General features: G+C 35.2%; 2 protein-coding genes across 6 annotated transcripts in view; one reads left to right on the forward strand and one right to left on the reverse strand.

Moving 5' to 3' along the window:
* LOC107048705 (solute carrier family 22 member 3) overlaps positions 1-5,250 on the forward strand; it is an 11,582-nt gene extending 6,332 nt beyond the window's left edge. The window contains exons 7-9 of the mRNA XM_015272034.1: positions 1,951-2,165; positions 3,926-4,101; positions 4,181-5,250. Of these exons, the coding sequence (XP_015127520.1) occupies positions 1,951-2,165; positions 3,926-4,101; positions 4,181-4,405 (616 nt within the window). The 3' untranslated portion in view covers positions 4,406-5,250. The remainder of the gene's footprint in view (positions 1-1,950; positions 2,166-3,925; positions 4,102-4,180) is intronic.
* A 2,193-nt stretch (positions 5,251-7,443) lies between these two features.
* LOC107048742 (organic cation transporter protein) overlaps positions 7,444-22,012 on the reverse strand; it is a 58,248-nt gene continuing 43,679 nt past the window's right edge. For all 5 annotated transcript variants that reach the window (XM_015272097.1, XM_015272093.1, XM_015272094.1 and 2 more), the window contains 4 exons: positions 18,348-18,974; positions 11,659-11,834; positions 8,406-8,578; positions 7,444-8,290 (listed from right to left, as the gene is read on the reverse strand). In XM_015272097.1, the coding sequence (XP_015127583.1) occupies positions 8,191-8,290; positions 8,406-8,578; positions 11,659-11,834; positions 18,348-18,974 (1,076 nt within the window). In that variant the 3' untranslated portion in view covers positions 7,444-8,190. The remainder of the gene's footprint in view (positions 8,291-8,405; positions 8,579-11,658; positions 11,835-18,347; positions 18,975-22,012) is intronic.

Below are 22,012 nucleotides of genomic sequence, written 5' to 3' on the forward strand. Positions count from 1 at the left end.
TTTTGGCCGATTCTATTGAAATGTCCAATAGAAAACATTCAGTAGAAAAAGTCAATAGAATTCAATTTTTCTATATAACTTATTCTATTGAGACATTTTCTATAGAATTTCCTCGGCTCAAATTTTCCAAGTTTTTTCGTTTGATTTTCATGATGAGAAGAAAAGAAAAATACAATGAAAAAAACTTGAAAAATTTGAGTCGAGCAAATTCTATAGAAAATATATGAAAAGGATAAGTTATATAGAAAAACCGAATTCTGTTGATTTTTTCTATTGAATATTTTCTATTGAACATGTCAATAGAATCGGCCAAAAACTAATAGAAAGCTTAATAGAAATACAATAGAATTTTCTAACGAATTCGATAGGTTCTTCTATTAAATTTTTTCGTGCGTGAAATTCCCTAAGGGCACACTTGTTTTTTTTTTTTTTTTACGGCCTTGGAGTCCCCCCTTTTTCGGGTCCCGTTCGGCACTCTATCCAACCCTATGCATGCGGCTGTGGATTCTACACTGTACCGCATTCGCACTTCTATAGAACATAGAAGTAGCATGGGGAAACCACAGAAAACCCATGCCGGTACAGGCGGTTCCTCTATTAGCAACCTCCCGCTCGCCGGAGCCTTCCGTTGAAAAATTCGGTTCCACGGGGAATCGAACTCACAACCTTTCGCACACTAGACTTGCGTCTAATCCACTCGGCCACCGACGTCGGTAGGGGTACACCTCGTTCACAGTAATTCGTTCTTACTTAAATTGAAGATAATTTGTGTTCAAAAACAGAGTAAAAAGTTAAGATCTAAGATCTGCAATTAGTTTGAAATCTTTTATCGACATAATTTTTGGAATTATTACTCTCCTAGTCAATTGTATCAAATTGAATTTCGTTTTGTTTATTTCAATTGTTATGTGTACACTGATAGAACGGTTTAGTCGAACCAAACGAGACTTTTTAACTATTACCACGATTCGTTAACTATTAACGAATCGCGGTAACAGTTAAGAAGCCTCGTTTGGTTCAACTGAATCGTTCCTCCATTTCTATCAGTGTATTATGTGTTGTTATCATTTTTCATTAGTTGTTCATTTCTTTTTAATGAGACCTTCTACTAAAAATCTCAAGAACCCTTGAATCAGAGATCGGCACAAATATTATTTTCACCAATATTTGCCCCGCAAATGCATATTTTTCGCTTATCACTAATAACGTGTAAACATTTTTCATTATGTTATGAATGGGTCTTAAGAAATTCATATTTTTGAAGTACCGTCTCGATGAGTAATAATTAATAATAAAAAACTATTATTTATCTTATCATGGAATTACACTAGACCATATTAGAATAGTCATTCAATCAATAATCAACTCAAAAATATTTTCTAATACTTGTGTAATCAATAATGAAAATTGAAATATTTTCATGATTCTGTTAATGGGTAATGTTGACCGAAAAGCTACACAGGAGGAGCTAAACTAAGGCTGCGAGTTAAACTGGTCAATAAACAAAAAATCATCAATTAGGCAGTTAGGTTCGTCAAACGGTCATCATTTTCCATTGAAAAAGAGAGTTTATACAGTATTTCACATCTTGTGACGTCAAAGGATATAGTTACTATGATAATTAAGCGATAATGAAAAATAAATTAGTTTCCCCTATTTATGACGAAAGAAATCGGGATTTTCAGCTTTTCATTTTCCATTGATATAATAATGAAAATAAATTCTATTTCATTTTCATTTCTCATTAGTATCGCGATCAAAAATACATTTGGTATTATTATTCATTACGAAAAAAATAATAATTCAATTTTTTTTCAGTAACCATTGATAAGGTAATGAAATATTAATAATGGAAATTATGTTCTTGCCGATCTCTGCCTTGAATTGATCCAAATTTCTTTCATCCCATGAAGCACTCCATGAATTGAATAATTTGTCGTGATTTCATAGGACCCTTACGATAATTTGCTTCGATGGCCACGTGTACTCTTTGAAACTCCTGCAGAGTTCGGTATTTGTCTCATTCTCCCTCGCCTCAGCTACCGAATTACCAGCGGGTCTCCTAGTTACCCTCATTCTCGACCGCTGGGGCAGGAGATTTTGTGGATTCCTCACTGTCGCAGGAATCAGCGCATGCAGCTTTGCTGAATTATATCTACCATCAAGTACGTCAATTTAACAATACGACGAAATTAATTTAGTAGTGCATTAGTAAATTGGGGTGAGATAATTAGACTTTCAGATTAGTTCATGGGGAATATTTCTCAAGATTATTTGATTGCATAACACATGAATATTTAATCATAAGCAAATTTAAGACAATCATTTCAACATTGAGACTTTCAACAAAAAGGAATTCAATGCATGTCACTTCCGCCAAACGTTTCGGTGAAAATTTTACCAATTTTTTAGGTCTTATCAACCAATCGGGTCTGCGAAATAAAGGGATGGGAATGTTCAGGTCTAAATTGAGAAAACATTACTTTAGAATTACTACGATGGCTCCCAAAGGAGACTACGTATAACTCAAAAAACATTTCCGCACTCAAGTATCTCACGAATATTCATTGAAACTTGGTATCTCGGAGGAGATGACAGAAACTAAGTATCTCCAAGAAAATTCAAAAATACGTAACTCACTAACTCCGATTAAATACCGTCTAATTCGCTCGATGCCTTTATCATTTTCATTTTAATTCCTCGGAGAAACGGAGCTCATAGCCCTGAAGAAGCAGACTGCAATGTCTGCGAAACGTCGGCGCATAACGCTGAATCCAAACGCGGCATCCATCCGGAAGCCAAAGATGTCATTAATCATGGCCGCGAAAGCCTCAAAACTAAAATTCTACATTATTATTCTATTTTTTAATTGCACTTTCGTTATGATCTGATGAGAATTGCCGAAATATGCAAGTCAGAACGAGCTGGCGGTCAGCTGTTTTGTCCTCGTGCCGGGAAGGAGATAGTCTTTGCAGATTTGAGCGCCCTCACCATGTACGGCGACCCTATTTGAAAAGATTATCTGTCTTCCGTCCCAACGACAAAATAGTCGACCTGAACCTGAAATCTCCATCCGGGCCTTAAAACGAAATCTTGAGATACGATTTTAGATATGTTTTCTGAGTTACGTAGTTTTCTTTAGGAGTCATCGAAATGAATGATTGAAATAAATCCATTCGATCACGACAAAACCTGGTACAACCTCAATATTTATACTTTATAAGTTCTCATCAATTTCTATTGGTTTTTTATTCACTATAATAAAATATCCCGTGCATCATGGAAGAGTTCGGTACTTTTGCCGTCAAAATTTTCTTGTGTTATTCATTATAAAATAATAAAAATAACAATATAACTGTGGACTGGAATCCTTAGAAAATAGAGGCTCGAATGACATAATCGATACATACATAGAAAATTTAAGATTGTGAAAAATTTGTGAATAGCCAGATGAGTGTAGGCTACATGAAAACGTTGCTGCTGAGTGCTAGTAAGGGTCGGCCGCTAGTTGAATAAATTTTAGAACATTTTTTAGATCAGATGTACTAGATAATAAATCAAGGCAGAAAGCCATAGGAGTAAACTCTGAGTTGAAGAGTGATCACCGGATATGGTCGAGAGCTGGATATACACATAGAAAATGAACAGTATCATTTACTTCACCAAATAACATTTTTCGCAAAAATCGTGGGCATTGAGAGTCATAGACACATCAGAAGCTCTCAAGACTAAGCTAAATTTTCCTGTATTACTTATACAAGAACCATACAGCTGATATCCATAACCATACAGAAATAATTAGAATGTGTTGTTTTCGCTTCGGATGGGGTCCTTATCTTGAGGGTTGTTATCTGAATAGAGTAAAGTGGGTTAAAATGAGATTACTTCTAAAGGTTAATTGAAACACGCTTTTGGTCTTGTTTAGCTAACGGCAAACTAGCTTCCTCGGTGTTGGCCAGATTTTCAGCAAATATGGCAGCCAATATAGCTCTTCAATACGCAGCTGAACTACTACCCACTCCAGTGAGAGCTCAGGGGGTAGCCTTGGTCCACATATTTGGTATCATGGGCCATACAGTTTCACCGTATATCGTTGACCTTGTAAGAAATTCATCATCATTCATTCAAAAGTAAGAACAATAATACATGACATTTTGTGGATAATAAAAAAACGTTTCAGGCTGCAATATGGGATGGATTTCCCATGATGTTAGTTGGGGTCACAGCCTTGGTCACTGCCGTGTTAGTTCTCTTCCTCCCGGAAACTCAAGGACGACATCTACCGCAAACCCTACAAGAAGGCGAAGAGTTCGGCAAGCACGACAAATTCTGGTCCCTTCCATGCTGCAGAAAACCTCGCGACGACCAATATTCCAATAACAATAATGATACTCGAAGTCCATGATCTCATTCCTTAGCTCAATAATTAAAATTTAACAACGTCCAAAAAATAATACATTTTTTTAAAGATTTTAAAGGTCTCGAAAGATGACTTACAACAGTCTCAATTTGAAGCTTGAGATTTTCAAGTTGAGAGTTTTGGAAAGTTTAATTTGAGATTTTGAAACTCTAAAGTTGAGACTTACGAAGATCTCAATTTCAAACTTTTATAGACTCAGGCTGATACTTTTGAATGCTTCAAATTGAAACTGTTGGAACTCACTTGAAATTTTGCTTTAGGTGTACTTCTAAAAGTTTCCACTAGAGACTTGAAAAGCTCAATTTAAAACATTTGAAAATCGCTATTTAAAACTTTCAAAGTTTCAATTTGATATCATAAGTCTCAAAATAGGGCTTTATGTTACTGAAGAATAATTTGTTCCAAAGATGTTTTTCTCTTTATTTCGGACATTTGAACCGTCACTTTGTGACAGAATTTAATGGTACTGGTGTCAAATACCGTCAGCACTCACCAAACATCTTTATGTCATGCGTGCGTGTAAAGTGCAGGTTAACAGGGGCATTTGGAGGTCGGTAAGTCGAATTTTACACGCACCACCAATCGTTCTTCACTTAACAGACGTTCCCAGTTTTACACGCGTCCTATGCTATTTTACTGGTATTTTACACGTTCTCAATAACCTCTAGCGACATCTTGCGGTATAAACATGACCCATTATCCCAACCATACACCGATCAGCTGATCCATTAGACACTATTTAACGAAACAAATCGCAGTGCAAAAAGCTAAAAAATAAACTACATAATAATAAATAATTAACTCAAAAAGTGAAATATGAATACACAAGAAGATATGTTTAGTGAACACGATGAAATACTACCAGATAATATACTTCGAAACGCTCAGGAAGCAGCGAAATGCTATCAAGAAAAAGCCAACTTTGAAAGAAAAAAGAAAATGAGTATTTTTTCTACATATTAGAGAATAATTTTTTTTGCGCCATTTTTCTNGAAGAAAATATGAGCAAAGTTTGTTGATTTTCCATTATTTTTTTATTAGTATGAAGAATTAATAATTAAAACATAAATTATTATTATTATTATTATTATTATCATTACTCATCTTTTTTTGTCAGATAGATTGAAATATTTGAACAATTATTAAAAGTAAGAGATACATTTGACAGGGGATTTTTGAGGGGGTTCATTACATCCAAGTTCTCTTTGTTGTTGATATTGGAATTTGTTGAAGTTGATGAGTCTTCATTAGTTCTTTTATTTTGATCATTGTTGAGTTTGCAGTTTGTGACGGTTGTGGGGTGGTGATGAGATACTTTTTGATTTTTTATATTGTTGAGATTGTTTATTAATTCTTCATACTAATAAAAAAATACTGAAAAATCAACAAACTTTCCTCATATTTTCTTCAGGGTGGGGGGGAGGGGGGGTGGAGAAAAATCGCGCAAAAAAAATTATTCTCTAATATTTAGAAAAAATACTCATTTTCTTTTTTCTTTCAAAGTTGGCTTTTTCTTGATAGCATTTCTCTGCTTCCTGAGCGTTTCGAAGTATATTATCTGTTAGTATTTCATCGTATTCACTAAACATATCTTCTNTAGCGGCGAAGCCGCACGCGCGTGTAAAATCCGACTTACCTCACTTGTTGTGTAATATACCATTGTCTCCCTTCATTCTAGTAATTGGATTCATTACTGAATTCTAATTAAATAGGAGACTGTGAACTGTATTAAAGATATCTAAGTTTTCGGAAAATTTATTCAGGGTTTATAAAATAGACTGAGAGTTTCGTTTAGGACAATATTAGCCTTAGTTTTCAACCATTTTTCAAGAAAACGATTTTTTAAAGTGAAATTTTACACATTGCGGTCAAAAGAGTTACATAAATAAAAAATGACAATTATGATTCTCAGTTATTAATCCGTATCCACCCTTTGTTTCGTCATATTTTTTTAGGTACAATAAAATTTAGCAGTTCGCATTCTGGCAAAATCCATAGTACCTAGTTGTTTGCATATTTTTGCTCTAGATGTTCGCATATTACGAACCGCTCTTTTATCCCTTCTGTAATTAATCGCCTGATTCTGAGACATGCGCATAACCTAATGCGCACATCTGATATTTCAAATTCGATTTAAAGTCGATGCATTGAATAATGAGAAATGTTCCACTGAATCCGAGAAACTCTGAAGCTATTCAACTATTTCCTTCAGATATGCAGAACTTTTTACTAATAAATGATTTTATCGTCCTATGTTTGTGCTAGTTTGTCTAGACACATGAGTAATGAATTTCTCTGCAACTGAAAATTCCGATTGATTGAAGAGTGAACCTGTCAAATTCATCAAAGTTACTCTGGGGATGGGTCATTCCTGCATTCCTGATAGTATATTGTGTTACAAGTGCGTAAAGAACCACTTTTTCGCACGCATGCGTAACACATCCTATTTTTTGTAATAACTGCCGAGTTCACTGTTCGGAACCGTAGTGGGGGTAAAGTGGCTGCTTTTGTGCACGGTGTACATAAAGTTCAAGGTCGTGCGTAAAGTTCAAGGTCGTGCGTAAAGTGAATTTCGAGTGCTTTGTGAATTCACTTTAGGCACGACCTCTGAACTTTACGTACATTGTGCGTAAAACAACCACTTTACACACACTAAGCGGTTTCGAAAAGTGAACTTTTGAGGCAGGTATTACAAAAATGATATTTTGTTACGTTAATTTTAATTTTAGTCCTACTGCAATCGTCGTCATTATTAATGTAGTTTATGACATAATTCATTGTGATACTGGACTCTAATAAATATAGAACACGTGAATACTTTGTTTAATAAATTATATTATTAATAATTTTCTTATCGGTGTTCATTTTTGAGTTGAGAGAGGTACCTGGTTCATTTTCATGACGGTTCTCAATGGTCCCGCTCAGTATTGACATCTGATTGGCTTATTACGATAGTGGAGGGGGTGAGGAAGGAAAAAAGTATGCAAACTGCTAGGTCCTACCATTTAGAATATTCAAACTACTTCAAATTCAATATTTCGTACAATTTATTTTCTTTCATGTTACCTGTAATTGAAATTTAAAACATGTTGTACACCACAAATCATTTAAAATACTGAACAGTGTCATAAAATTGTTTATACAACGTTAATTACATTAATGATAGAATGATGCTTCAATATAAGATCGAAATAATCCAGAAATCCACGATTTTATCTCATTCATCAAATTAGCGCTTCTGCCTTCTATTTCCGTTATTCGATTCATCATATTTCTAATTTGATTGACGTTCGTAAGTACATGAATGATTCTACCTGAATTACGAAGAGAAAATAATGTTGCGAGTGTAAAGTAATGAGTTTATCTACCTTTCGAGCGATAATTCTTTCGAGAATTCCTCGATTTATCATTGTCTTCGAATAAATTCTGCAATAAATTCACTCTTATATCGCTGGTAGAATCTATTTACAGTAATTCAATCGTTAATTTATGGCGAGCTAGCGCTATTTGTCAATTCAAGTTTGACTGCGGAAAAATTCATTCGTTTAATTGAATTTGTCACTGATAAAATTCGTTAGTTTAATTTACAATTTGTACTGTAGATTGACTTTTTGCAATTCCTTCCGTTTTGTATTTAGCTAAATTTATCATTTCTTCAGTTTTTAAACATTTTTTAAAAATGTTTTGTTGCTTTTTGTCACTGACACGAATGGAAATTGTTCTTCATTTTGTTATAAATTTGTCATTGAACTAGATTTCTGTGGAATTTGTTATAATCTCGTTGAATCGATTTTCGTGAGACTCCCAGGGTTGAATCCCGCGTTGACTGAGCCTATTTTCTTCCTATACTTTTTCCTTCTTTCGTGGGAGCTGCAAGAAAAACGATCCTTTAATCTCCTTATCCACATTATCGTTGGTAATCTGGGAAACTTCGGGATAAATTGGATAAAAAGTTTTCTTTTTTTCATTAACTATTGTAACTTACGAGGATCTGCAGGGTATCCACCAGAAGTTTTGTTCCCTCCCGAAGTCGTTACCCTCCTGCAGTGTTTCAGGGAGGTCTTGATCTAGTGTTTCTGGTAGAGTTAATGTCAGAAATGCGACGACCATTGCTACGAGTCCCAGAGAGATCAGGGGTAACTCTTTTTGAACGTCGGCCTGAGAACATTCAATCAGACTTATCAAAACAAAAGAATATTACTGATTGATTGCAAAAACAGTATTTTGACCTTTTCCTTTAAAAAGACTCTTTCTCGAAATAATTACATAATGATATTACACCATTTCAATGTAGAATGTAATCACTTCAGTACAAAATTCCATATTCAAAAGAACTGTTACATGTGTGTGTGTGTGTAAAGATGTATGTGATCAAATTTTTCGTTCGAAAACTCGAAAACTAATGATGTGATCGAAGCGAACAATGACGCGATCGAAGCGTCTTCATGTAACTTAGAACGTATCAAATTTTAGACGAAATCGGTCCAGTCGTTTTACCGTTTTTCAAAAACAACCCTGAAATTTCTCGTCTCCAAAACTATTTTGGTAACTAATTTGGTGTGGCAGGAGGAGGGGAAGAGGGTTTTGCATTGAGAATGCACAACCAAAAAAATTGAGTCGCTGAGTTTTTCAGTAGTAATACCCCAAGAGCTTCAAAATTATCGGGTATTTTCCGATAGCTTCGTTGCAAACCAATGAGGGTGTCAAGATTTGCAGGTTAATAAATCCCGAGCGCTTGCGCGAGAGATGTTTCTGCAAAACTGGGCACGATGGTTTGTTTGCAGAGGAGGTTGAGAGAAATACCCGATTAATTTCGAATCTCGAGGGGTATTTGTCGAATTATTTTTCCCAATCGGATTTTGGCCAAGCAGTGGACACCATCAGGAGGTGAATTGGGGAAGATTTGAACAAATGATGTCAACAGAATAACCCGATTTCCATAGACTGTCAAATATAAGATTCTAAGTGAAATGAGCCGAAAAAATGAACAGCTACTGCCAAATATTCAGGTAAAAAAATGAAAAACTACTACGAAATATTCAAAAGCTAAGAGGAAATATCCGGAATCATTTCTCAGAATCGACATTGATAAAATAAAATTACTGAATTTTTCTTTTTATTTTATTGATGAAAAAATGAAAATATAATAATAATTATTATAACAATTATGATATTATAATGACCAATAAAAATAAAAATTAATTAGTTATTATTAATAATTAATTATTGTCATGTGGATCCATTTTTCAATTTATTTAAATTTTCACTCGATCAACTAACTAATCAAATTTTAACTTATTTTACTACAATAAAAGTGTAACCTCTCTCCGTGACGATCAGGAGCAGACTAAATATCTACCCATCGTAAATTCATATTTTCAATATTTCATTTTGCGAATTTCCGAGAATTCAAAAAAAATGACTCCAGAAAAAACAGGAGCATTCATTTAAAGGCTTTCGTAGGTAATGGAGAGGGGGGAGTGCTCGCGGACCGAAAAATCGATATGAGGGGAAATGCGACTAGAACGAGTGTGACTCTAACGGGAGTCTACTGTACTGCGCTCTGATTCATCGAAATCCGATTAGGAAAAATAATCAAAAATATCTCCGAACCTAAGAGAGCTGGCGAATTTTTACTGAATTTTTTTTTTAATAATGAAGAAAAACCAATGTATTTTCTGTCTATTATCTAATTCTGATGAAAGAAAGTAAAAAGAGGAAGAAAAATGAGATCAACACGAAAACTGAATTTTTAATTTTTCAATGACTAGGGAAAATTTTAAACTTGATATATTTATTCGAATAATGAACCAATACCTATAAATTGAATTCCTATCCCCACATTTTCATCGAATCCATAAAAAAAAGCAAAGAATTCAAATCAACGATGAAAAATTTTATCAGATTATTATTATGTAATCAGGGAATAATATTAATTGTCTATGTAAAGAATCTTCTGATATTTTTCATCATAATTACTCATTCTTAAGATAATTGTATAATAATATTATATAAATTCAATCCAAAATTTTATTTGTTTAATTGAAAAAATTTATATTCAGTAGAATGACTTCATTCTATGACCCGAGGAATTTTCGATGAAAAAACAAAAATTATATTATAGTGTATTATAATGTCGTTATATTATTAGGAATCACTTCCAGATTCGTGCCAGATCTCATTAACAATTGGGCTTGTTATCATAATTATCATAATGTTGGAATCAGAAATAAGTTTCTCTGAGCATCACCGACAGAAAATTTTATCAGAATTAATCAAATGAATGAATAACATTCATTGTCCGTGAAAAATGTTTCTACATTTTCCCTCAAATTTGCTCATTCTTGAGTTAACACACTTTTACTTTTTACATTTCTTTCATCATACACTAGGTAATTTCAAGGAGTTTGGCGCGCGGCTTTCAGAGAAGAATGCAAAAATCTTTCTAGTGGTAATAGTTTCATCTCTATGCCCGGAATTATCGGAAATGCATGATGATATTGTACCATTTCTATGTAGTATTCAATTGATTCAATAAAAAAATTCTGTATTCAGAAAGGTAAACCCATCTCAAAGTCTGCGGAATTTCCGATGAAGAAAACTATAATCAACTTCATTCATGTATTCTAAGAAGCTTCAAATTATTATAAGTATTTGATCTGTTGGCATCAATCAAAATGATAGGAAAACGAATAAAATAATGAAATTATATCATTAGTAACAGTTTCCAGAGTCTCCAGTCAGATTTCAACAACGATTAAGTTTATTATTCTAAGCATCTTAAAATTGAAAATTATTACCAAGAAAATCTCGCATGTAGGGACCGGCATCAATCATTAGTTTTGGTAATATTTGGATTGAAATTTGACAATTAGGAAATAATTGATAATTTAAATTTTCAATTGACTATGAATTAAATAATTAAAATATAGGATTGTAAATTGACTATTGGGCAAATATTTCTAAATTTCTTAAAAGGGATTTTCGATTAGCCAAATAATCGTCAACCCTCCGAACTCAATTATTGATTGATAAAATACCTCGTAATTTGGATATTTAATTGGTAATTAATTTAATGATTAAAAATTGACGAGTAGTATTAGCTATCGACTTCTGCAAAATTTAATTTTATTTAAAATCTATGATTCTGCGATGTCTGCTCCCATGTTCTTCCAGTCTGAATTATTAATCTACAAGGTATATTGCTCAGAAAGGTTCAGTTTATTTAATCATCTTACCAAGTAAATGATGTAGGGTCCAATTATGTGAGCGAAGTAGCCAATAATGTGGATAAGCGATACACCCTGAGCCCTGACAACGGTGGGTAGCATCTCAGCGGCGTACTGAAAGCCAATATTTGCAGCTACATTGACACCGAGACGAGCAAGAATTGCCATGGCGACGGTTACAGTACCTGAAAGGTGGGAAATATAATTTATTGATCGAAATGAGAATGTTACTTCCCCGGGTATTTGCCATTGGGGAGATGAGAGAGCTTTTCACGATGATCAAAGTTTCGATAAAAAATTATGAGAGCTCAATCATCTCCATTAATCTAAAGATGGAATAATTTGTACTCGAGAAAAATGGTATGATATCTCACGAAAGGGGATATCTAATTGAAACGGATATGCAATGGTCGAAGAATAATTGTTTCTTTTTTCGAGGGGTAAAAATAACTTCATTGTGATGCAGTGGAGAAAATGCATGATGTTTTTTTCCAATTTTGCTTTCGAATGGAAGCTTTTGTAATCGTCGATTTTTACGATTTTCTAATTTTGCTTGGAAATGATGTAGAATGTCATGAAACATCAGGATATGATGTTTTTAGAAAGTATGTGTGTATGTCAATGTGCGTGTGCGAATTTTTCGGAATCTTATACAGGGTGTTTCAAAACAACTTTTAAACCTCGTAGTGGTAGATGGATAAAAATGTGAGGAATCCCGGAAAAATATTTGAAAAAATCCCAGTTGACTTGAATTTAAATGATTAAAGATTGAAAGTAGCCAATAGCGTTGACGGGTTATGGCGCTCGAGCATAGGTGGGGACGGAGCAAGGATATGTGGCAACAGTGTGCGGTATTTGTCACTGAGCTTATGCCGTGAACTGAACCGTCTGCATGCACGTCCGTCACCAACCTTTGGGTCGGTTAAAAAGGAATACCATATGCGTACAGTGCCATCTACATTTTCCATGAATGTAGATGGAACTGTAATTGATGATGAATTTGAGTTACTTGAAGCTGCGGGAAGATTAATCGTATTTCGAGTGAAGTTACGGCCGTAAGAAAAAATTATTGAAAAATATGCATTTTTGGGGTATTTTTTTGTCTCAACCCTTATCGGGAGGGTGCGAGGTTATAATTTCAGGGGATTATTCTACAGGGTCATGGGAAACGATAAGAAATGAGAACGGCTTCTGGAGTATTGTCAGGTTCAGGACTTTTTTGACGAGACAACATTCGCCGATCATGATAATGTCCTTTGTGGTGGTCCAGAATCAGCCGTCACCTCTAGCATGATAATCATTGATGAACATAATTATTCCTGCAGTAATCATACTTCAGGATTTTCCGCAGGATAGTTTCCAGGATTTCCTCCAGTACATTTTCCAGGATTCTCTCCAGGATAATTTCCAGGATCTTCTCCAGGACATTTCTCAGGATTATCTCCAGGATAACTTCCAGGATTTTCTCCAGGACATTATCCAGGATTTTCTCCAGGACATTTCCCAGGATTATCTCCAGGATAATTTCCTCCAGGATAATCTCCAGGATTTTCTCCAGGATAATCTCCAGGATTTTCTCCAGGATATTTCCCAGGATCATCTGAAGGATTTTCTCCAGGTTCATTCCCAGGTTTTTCTCCAGATTTTCCAGGATTTCCCCCAGGACATTTTCCAGTATTGTCTTCAGGACATTTTCCAGGATAATTTCCATGATTTCCTTCGGGACGGTTTGCAGGATTCCCTCCGGGATAATTTCCAGGATTTTCTTCAGGGCATTTTGCAGGATTTCCTACAGGATAATTTGCAGGATTCTTTCCAGAATAATTTCCAGGATTCTCTCCAGAATAATTTCCAGAATATTCTCTCGGACATTTTCCAAGGAAATCCTGGAGAATGTACTGGAAAAAATCCTGCAAAATATCCCCAGGAAATCATGGAAATTATCCTTGAAAATGTCCTGAAAATATCCTGGAAAATGTCCCGGAGAAAATTCTGGAAATTATCCTGGAGGAAATCCTGGAAAATGACCTGGAGGAAATCATGAAAATTATCCTGCAGAACATCTTGGAGAAAATCCTGGAAATTGTCCTGGAGATAATCCTGGAAAATATCCTAGAAAATGTCCTGGAGAAAATCCTGGAAATTATCCTGGAGATAATCCTGGGAAATGTCCTGGAGAAAATCCTGGAAAATGTCCTGGAAATTATCCTGGAGATAATCCTGGGAAATGTCCTGGAGAAGATCCTGGAAATTATCCTGGAGAGAATCCTGGAAAATGTACTGGAGGAAATCATGGAAACCATCCTGCAGAAAATCCTGAAGTATGATTACTGCAGGAGCAATTATGTTCATCAATGATAATGCTAGAGGTGACGGCTGATTCTGGACCACCACAAAGGACATTATCATGATCGGCGAATGTTGTCCAGTCAAAAAATTCCTGAACCTGACAATACTCCAGTAGCCGTTATCATTTTTTATCGTTTCCCATGACCCTGTAGAATAATCCCCTGAAATTAAAACCTTGCACCCTCCCGATAAGGGTTGAGACAAAAAAATACCCCAAAAATGCATATTTTTCAATCATTTTTTTTACGGCTGTAGGTTCACTCGAAATACGATTAATCTCCCCGCAGCTTCAAGTAACTCAAATTCATCATCAATGACCGTGCCAACTTCATTCATGGGAAATGTAGATGGCACTGTATGCATATGGTATTCCTTCTTAACCGACCTAAAGGTTGGTGACAGACGTGCATGCAGACGGTTAAGTTCACGGCATAAGCTCAGTGACAAATACCGCACACTGTTGCCACATATCCTTGCTCCATCCCCACCCATACTCGAGCGCCATAACCCATCAACGCTATTGGCTACTTTCAATCTTCAATCATTTAAATTCAAGTCAACTGGGATTTTTTAAAATATTTTTCCAGGATTTCTCATCTTTATCCATCTACCCCTACGAGGTTTAAAAGTTGTTTTGAAACACCCTGTATATAAACCAGAAGCCCGTTTTCACGAGACTAAGGTATCAACACACAGCCCAAACTACTAGAGCTACGACCATGAGCTTTTACCTACAGTTTCTGTTAGTGACGTAAGCACCCACTAAGAAAGGGTTTTTCGGAATTCATCCCCTAAGATGGTGAAAAAGGGGCTAATATTTTTAGTCGATTTCGAAAACCGCTCAAATTAGAGACTTGAAAATTCGTGTGGATTCATCTTTCGAAATTAATCGACACGTGTTTTTTCTTTTCTTGAAAATCAACCCCTAAGGGGGCGAAATGCAGAAAGTTCTAGGAATTTCCACACCGTTCTTGAAGCTTCTCAATTTTTTTATAACAGGATGGAATTTTCCTCAGAGATGAAAAACACAGTTTCCCTAATGATGTATGAAATTTCTAGAACTTTCGGGGAAACTTGAGAATGTTCAACGATAGTTATTATGAAGCAAATCATTTCCATTTCTGTTATGACATATTTACTTGTAAAATTAGCATTTCTTGAAAAATCTGAGGTTCTTCGAAAAATCTAAAAAATTTCGATGTTTTTTAAAAAATCGGGAAACATTTAGCAGTGTTTTGGAAAATTGAAGGTTTTTCCAAGAAATTCGATCAAATACTTGCATCTTCAAGAAAATTTTATAACATTCAAGTTTTTCGCATTCTTCAACGAGCAAAGTGAAATTTTCGAGGAAATTCAGGGAGTTTCTATGAAAGTCAAGTGAATGCAAAAAGCTTCTAGAAATTTCGAAGGGATTCAGGGAGTTTTTAGAAAATCCGAGGGAACCGAGACATTTCTAGAAATTTCGAGGGAATTCAAGGACTTTTTACAAAATTTGAGTTTTAAGAATTTTTTTGACGTGAAAATAATTCTTATGATAATATCTATCAAATCAAGTCATAATATTTTTACTTAATCAGGAATAACGGTGGTAATAATTGGTAGTAATCGGCATTTTTCATTTTTGTCATAAAATCGGTGTAGAAACGGTAACGCTCGAAAAAATTGAGATAGAAAGCTGAAATTTGGTACGATTGTAACTCTTATGGTACTACAGGCTGGTAATATGGAGGGGTGAAATCGGACGACTAGTTTAGGAGATATTTAACTTTTTGTGAAAATATGTTTTGCTCAATATCTCCTAAACTACTAATCGGATTGAAATTTTTTTTTTCAAAACACTCATCTCGATGTCCACTATCGAGATCAATCAAAATATGGATACCCGTTCATAAAAAGTTTTCAAGATATTCGCGTTTTTTCTATCAATTCCATTTTGAGGCTTAAATAAGTAATGTTTCCTTCACATGCGTTACGAACATTGTTCATTGATTAAAACAAATTGTGGAAGTATAAAGCCTTCAAGGTGTTCGGAATTACTCAATGAACAAACAAATGTCGAACAAAAGATTTTGTCTCCATAAAGTTTGACTCTAATGATTCCCGTGACTCTCGAGGTGACAAATCGATGGCTCCTAAAGAAAACTACGTAACTCAGAAAATATTTTCAAAACCACGTATCTCAAGATTTTGTTCTAAACTCAAGTATCTCACGAGTATCGACTGGAAATTTGTATCTCAGAGGAGGTGACAGAAACCAAGTATCTCAGTAAAAATTCAGAAACACGTAACTCTGAAGCTCTGATTAATCTCCGTTTAGTTTCGTTAGTAACCTATGAATAAAATTCAGAGCTGCCAAGCCTTTGCTCCCAAATTATTGCAGTTGTTCTTGTTGGTTGAGGAAATAGTTCATGGTTTCTATGAATCAGGCCTGTCAATCTTTTAGGTATCAGGATTAGCTGATCACTAGTTACCAACTCATACAGAACGTTAATGCCGAAAAACTAATATCAATAATTGGAAAATTTCTCGTAGATATTAATGAATAAAGTGGGAAAGAACTAATTAGATAAAATGAATGAGTAGTTTCAAAATGATTCATCAACCCTTCATTACCCAACTACATGAAAAATTAATGTTAAAAGAAATGAGATGACAACCATTTCCCAACTACTAAATTAATTGAATATTCGCAAAGCCATAAGAGGTTTGGTTTTCTGACAACTGACGACCGGTATGAAATATTCCCCAAACAAACAAGTATGTGAAAATATCCGTAAGAACTCTATCCGAGGAATTGAGATAAAAATGATAAAGGCATCGAGCGAATTAGACGGTATTTAATCGGAGTTACTGAGTTACGTATTTTTGAATTTTCTGTGAGATACTTGGTTTCTGTACGAAGGTTCAGACAATATTCTTGGAATGTTTGAGTTCGGAAATGTTTTATGAGTTACGTAGTTTCCTTTAGGAGCTATCGAAATAAACAACCTTCATAAGCGTGTTATACAGGAAATTGTGCTTCAACAAAGTTTGACCTTCGTGACCCTGAGGGCCACTAATGTCATTCACTTCTTGTTACCGTCGATTTCGTCTCCACGAAATTTGACATTTCGTGACTATAGGGGTCACAAATGTCGTTTCTTCCTTGTGCAATCAAATGAACAAACAACCTTCATAAGTGTATCAAACAGGAGATTTTGTCTTCATAAAGTTTGACTTTCTTGATATAAATGTAGTTTCTCCCTCGAAATGGGAATATTCTAAAATGAATGTCTCATAGTAGAGATTGTTATAAGAACCCGATCAAATACCTTTCATCCCAACTCTTTATATCTCTCAGTATTATAAGACTCCAAATCGACTTCTGGTGATAAAAAAATTGCCAGCGGCTGTATCTTCAATAAAGCTGTAATTGTACGTGGATACGTCCATGGTCTTTCCATCTTTCCTAGAAAGAATTTCCTAGAAACTCCTTGCACTCCCTCGAATTTTCTGAAAACTTGAATTTTCTCGAATTTTCTAGAAATTCCTTGAATCCCCTCGAATTTTCCAGGAACTCCCTGAATTTCCTGGAAATTTCTAGAAACTTCTTGAATTCTTTCAAAATTTCAAGAAACTTCTCAAATTACCTTGAAATGTCTAGAATTTTCTAGAATTACGATAGATGGCGCTGCACATAAGAACCGTTTCCCAAAATGACCCTCCATATTGAAACCATAGACATATCTACGTCAATATTTACACTAACCTTACTACTGTGCCAGATATTGACACTCTACTTTATACGATGTTAACTCTTTGATTGTCAATTTACGATTGACAACGGAGCGTGCCGATCCGCCTTTTATAGGGAATTTTGAATCTAGAAATTTCTGCACTGGAAATTTCTATGACTAATAACCTGTCGGTATCTTGCTGATTGATCGACGGTTAGCAATGTATCGACAGTCACCATCGCCGATAGATGATGTGACTGCATAAGCACCTTTTTACCGAATGATCCCCCAAAACGAAACCATGTCAAAAATTTGGCACTCGAAATTAAAACTCTAAAACGAAGAGTCAGAAATGAAGGGTCCGAAACTGGGAGTCATAAGGGTCACGAGGATCATATGGAGATCATATGAGGGTCATGTGAGGGTTATATGGAGGACTATAAGGGGGGGTGGAGCGAGGGAAGCGAGCGGGGGGGGGAAGCCCCCCCGGAGTTGGCGAGCGAAGTGAGCAGGTGGCGAAGTCTCCTAGTTATATTCTAAAGTTTATAAGATATCCACGAGCTGTGCGGTGAAAACTCAACCGAGACGGCAATTCTACGATTTCAAATGGGACATTTTTCGAAAAAATAGTACCTTCAGGGGTGGCCAAAGCAATCCATGAAAACACGCCACACATAAACATGGAAGCAAAACCCATCCACCTTCGTCCCCATTTATCAAGAAACAATGCCAGCAAGAGGGCAGCAGGGAGTTCTGTGAGTGCAGCGAGTGAAAACGATGTGAAGACATCCGGATGAAGGAGTTTCATGTTCCAGACATGGCCATCGAACACCAGAATGATTAACAGCCAGTAAATAACGAGGACAACCGTGATTCTAGCGAGCCTCGGCAACGTAAAGAGATCCAGTACAGTGTACTTATTGAGTTTCTTGTCCTTCTCGATCATTTCCTTGCAGCTCTTCTCAAATTCTTCGTAAATCTCGGGTTTCACAGTCTTTCCATTGACTTTGGCGAATTTCTTCAGCATCTCGATGGCTTTGTCAGTTTTTCCGGCCATTAGATACCATCGAGCACTTTCTGGGGCTATCCAGGGGCCGAGGAAGGCGACGACTAGAGGTGCTGCTGTCACGACACTCAATACTCTCCAATCGGCTATCCAGTAGGCTAACCAAGGGAGAACACTCGCTGCTATCGCGAAGTATATGCCGAAGGACATGTTTGCTACTAGGGTACGGTATTTTGGACCCACGTATTCGATTGCTGCAACAGAAGGACATAACATTAATTCATGATGGATATAATTTCGCCGTTACGATTTAGTTGATGAATGAAGTAACTAATTAAGTAGAAAACCGAAAGTAGAAATTGCAAGGTCTGAAGTTGAAAAGAAAGACAAAAATAAAAGAGACATTATGGACATCATTTTTCTTATATTCTGTATCACTAAACCGAAGTTTTTCTTCATTCAAATTTCAAATGTATTAAATTTTCTACACTCATAAATGCATTATAAAAATGAATGAATAGCAGAAAATTAACGAATAATTTCCCAACCGATACCAGTAATTATTGAAAAATAAAGGAAGTGTTATAAATGGATTCTCTAGAAAAGTGAACTATTTTTCTGAATTATTCAGAAAATCCGAGAATTATTTATAAAACTAAATATGCTTCTAAATTGTTCCCCCATGAAAAAAAAACAGACGTTTTCTCATCATTTTTTAAGAAACCATGCAATTTTCTCAGTGATCGACAATTTTGAAAATTGATGCCATTCGAAAAAAAAAAGAAAATGTTAGAAGTTCAAAATTAATGAGATTTATGGAATCACATCATGACTGAAAATCCAAGAAAAAACAATCAATTTTGCGCTTGGTAGGTATGAGAAAATTGACAATTCCAGTAGGACCTAGCAGTTCGCGTACTTTTTGCACCGCACGACCCAATTCCCCTCTTGTTTTATTCAACCCTTCCACTACTCACTACTTCCTCGACGCTTGTCCTAATAAGCCAATCAGATGTCAGTAGTGAGCGGGACGATTGAGAACAGTCATGAGGATGAACTAGGTACCTCTCTTGAGTTAAAAATGAACACCGTTAAGAAGATTATTAATAATATAATATATTAAACAAAGTATTCATGTGTTCTATATTTATTAGAGCCCAGTATCACAATGAATTATGTCATAAACTACATTAATAATGACGACGGTTGCAGTAGGACTAACATCAAAATTGAAGTAACAAAATATAATTCAAGAATGCAGGAATGACCCATCCTCAGAGTAACCTTGATGAATTTGACAAGTTCACTCTTCAATCAATCGGAATATATTGGATTTCCGAGACATCATTAAAGCATTTGTTGTGAACTTTCAGTTGCAAACAAATTTATTATTCATATATCTAGACAAACTGGCACAAACATGGATCGCCGAAATTATTGATTAGAAAAAAGTTCTACATTTCCAAAGGAAATAGTTCGGTTTGTAATATGCGAACATCTAGAGCAAAAATATGCAAACAGCTCGGTCCCAGAGATCGGCAAAAGAAATAATTTCCATTATTAATATTTCATCATTATACCAATGGAAAATGAAAAGCAGAAAATCCCAATTATTTCTGTCGTGAATAATCAAATCAAATTAATTTTTCATCATCATAATAATGGGTAATGAAAAATAAAGAATTCTGATTGCTCTCATAATGAATAATGAAACAATTAATTTTCTATTATCATAGTAATAGATAATGGAGAACAAAAAATTTTCCATTACTTATTTTGATTCATTTATTTATCAATGTTCATCTGGAGACCTATGTTCCTACAACAAATTCCAAAAAAATAAAAATTCCCCTTAAAAAAAAATTTAAAAATTGTCTCAAAAAATTATTCTTAAATGATTCAGAATCATCTGAAACGTGGAGATCGACTATTCCTTGGGGAAGTGTTTATACGATCTTTTGACACAACTCATGCGATTTGACACCCGTAGAGTAGGCGGAGGCTGTACCGCTCAGCGGGCATCTCCGCTCACCTATTTTTCTTATGACTTATTAAGAAAAAATTTTTTTTTCTTTTTTCAAATCGATGTATTTACAACTAACATCTAATTTCGATTAAAGTTTCTAACTTGTTATCGTTGAAAGTTGATGAAAAATTATACCATTGATTTTCAATGTAATCGATAGAAGAATTTGACTCCAGAATTCAAGTTTTTTCACTTTTTCAGATACATAAAAAAATGAAAAGTTATGAAATATCAGCTGATAATACATTTATCCATCGACTGGAACATAGTTGATGATGAAAAAGACCCTGGTAAATTAATTATCAATAATTTTTTGACACCCGGGAGTTGCGGGTAATTCCGCTCGGGGAGTGTTCCTAATACCACTCACTCTGTGGGTTGTACCGCTCGTCGAGTGACAGCTGAGACGCATGGGCGAGTTACCGATCGGCGAACGATCAAGTAAGTTTAGCATTCATTATTGTTCATAATAAAATAAATATGGAAAAATGATGAAAAAATGAAAATCGAAAATAGAACGATGCAATCAGTGTAATGTTATTAATAAAAACGACGAATTCGTCGAGAGGTTAGGTGGACCCATCAGTTGCTCAAGTTATCGATATTTTTTTTTTCTAGAATGCCACGGGACAAGACCCCGAAGGGGTCTAATATAAAGGGGAAATGGAGTGAAGAAAATCTGAAAAAAGCTATACATGCTGTTGAAAATGATGGAACGTCGCTTCATACGGCTTCAGAGACGTACGGTATTCCATTCAGTATACTGAGAGACAGGATAAAATGTATAAGTGAGTCCCTCATTCGTGTTCAATATGAATACATTTATAAAAATGTGTCCAATCTGCATTTTTTTAGTTAACCACCTCGTGTGAGAAGTAACTGAGTAATTTGACAGCGAGTGAGTGGTATTACGAACACCCCGAGCGGTAATACCCACATCGTGAGGCAATACCGCTCAATCGTTGGTGTCAGTTGAAGTTCATAATTTGATATGTTGAGTGTTAATGAAAATTGTTTACTTTTGGAATTGTGAAGAAAAGGCTTCAAAGAACCTATCCCAAAAGTTAATTGACCCGTATATGTTCTGGAGATACCCTAGGTGATGAGAAAAAATCAATCAAACTGATAAATAAAACCAATATTCGAAAAATGTTCAAATGCACATTTAAATAGTTACTTGAAAAGTGGAAAATTTCGTGCTCAGAGATTGAATTAGGGCTCGAGAACACTAAGATTCCCCTTTCATTTCACCCCCCCCCCCCCCCC

This window comes from Diachasma alloeum, unplaced genomic scaffold, assembly GCF_001412515.2.
Source record: "Diachasma alloeum isolate Michigan unplaced genomic scaffold, Dall2.0 Dall_scaffold_00196, whole genome shotgun sequence".
NCBI lineage: Eukaryota > Metazoa > Arthropoda > Insecta > Hymenoptera > Braconidae > Diachasma > Diachasma alloeum.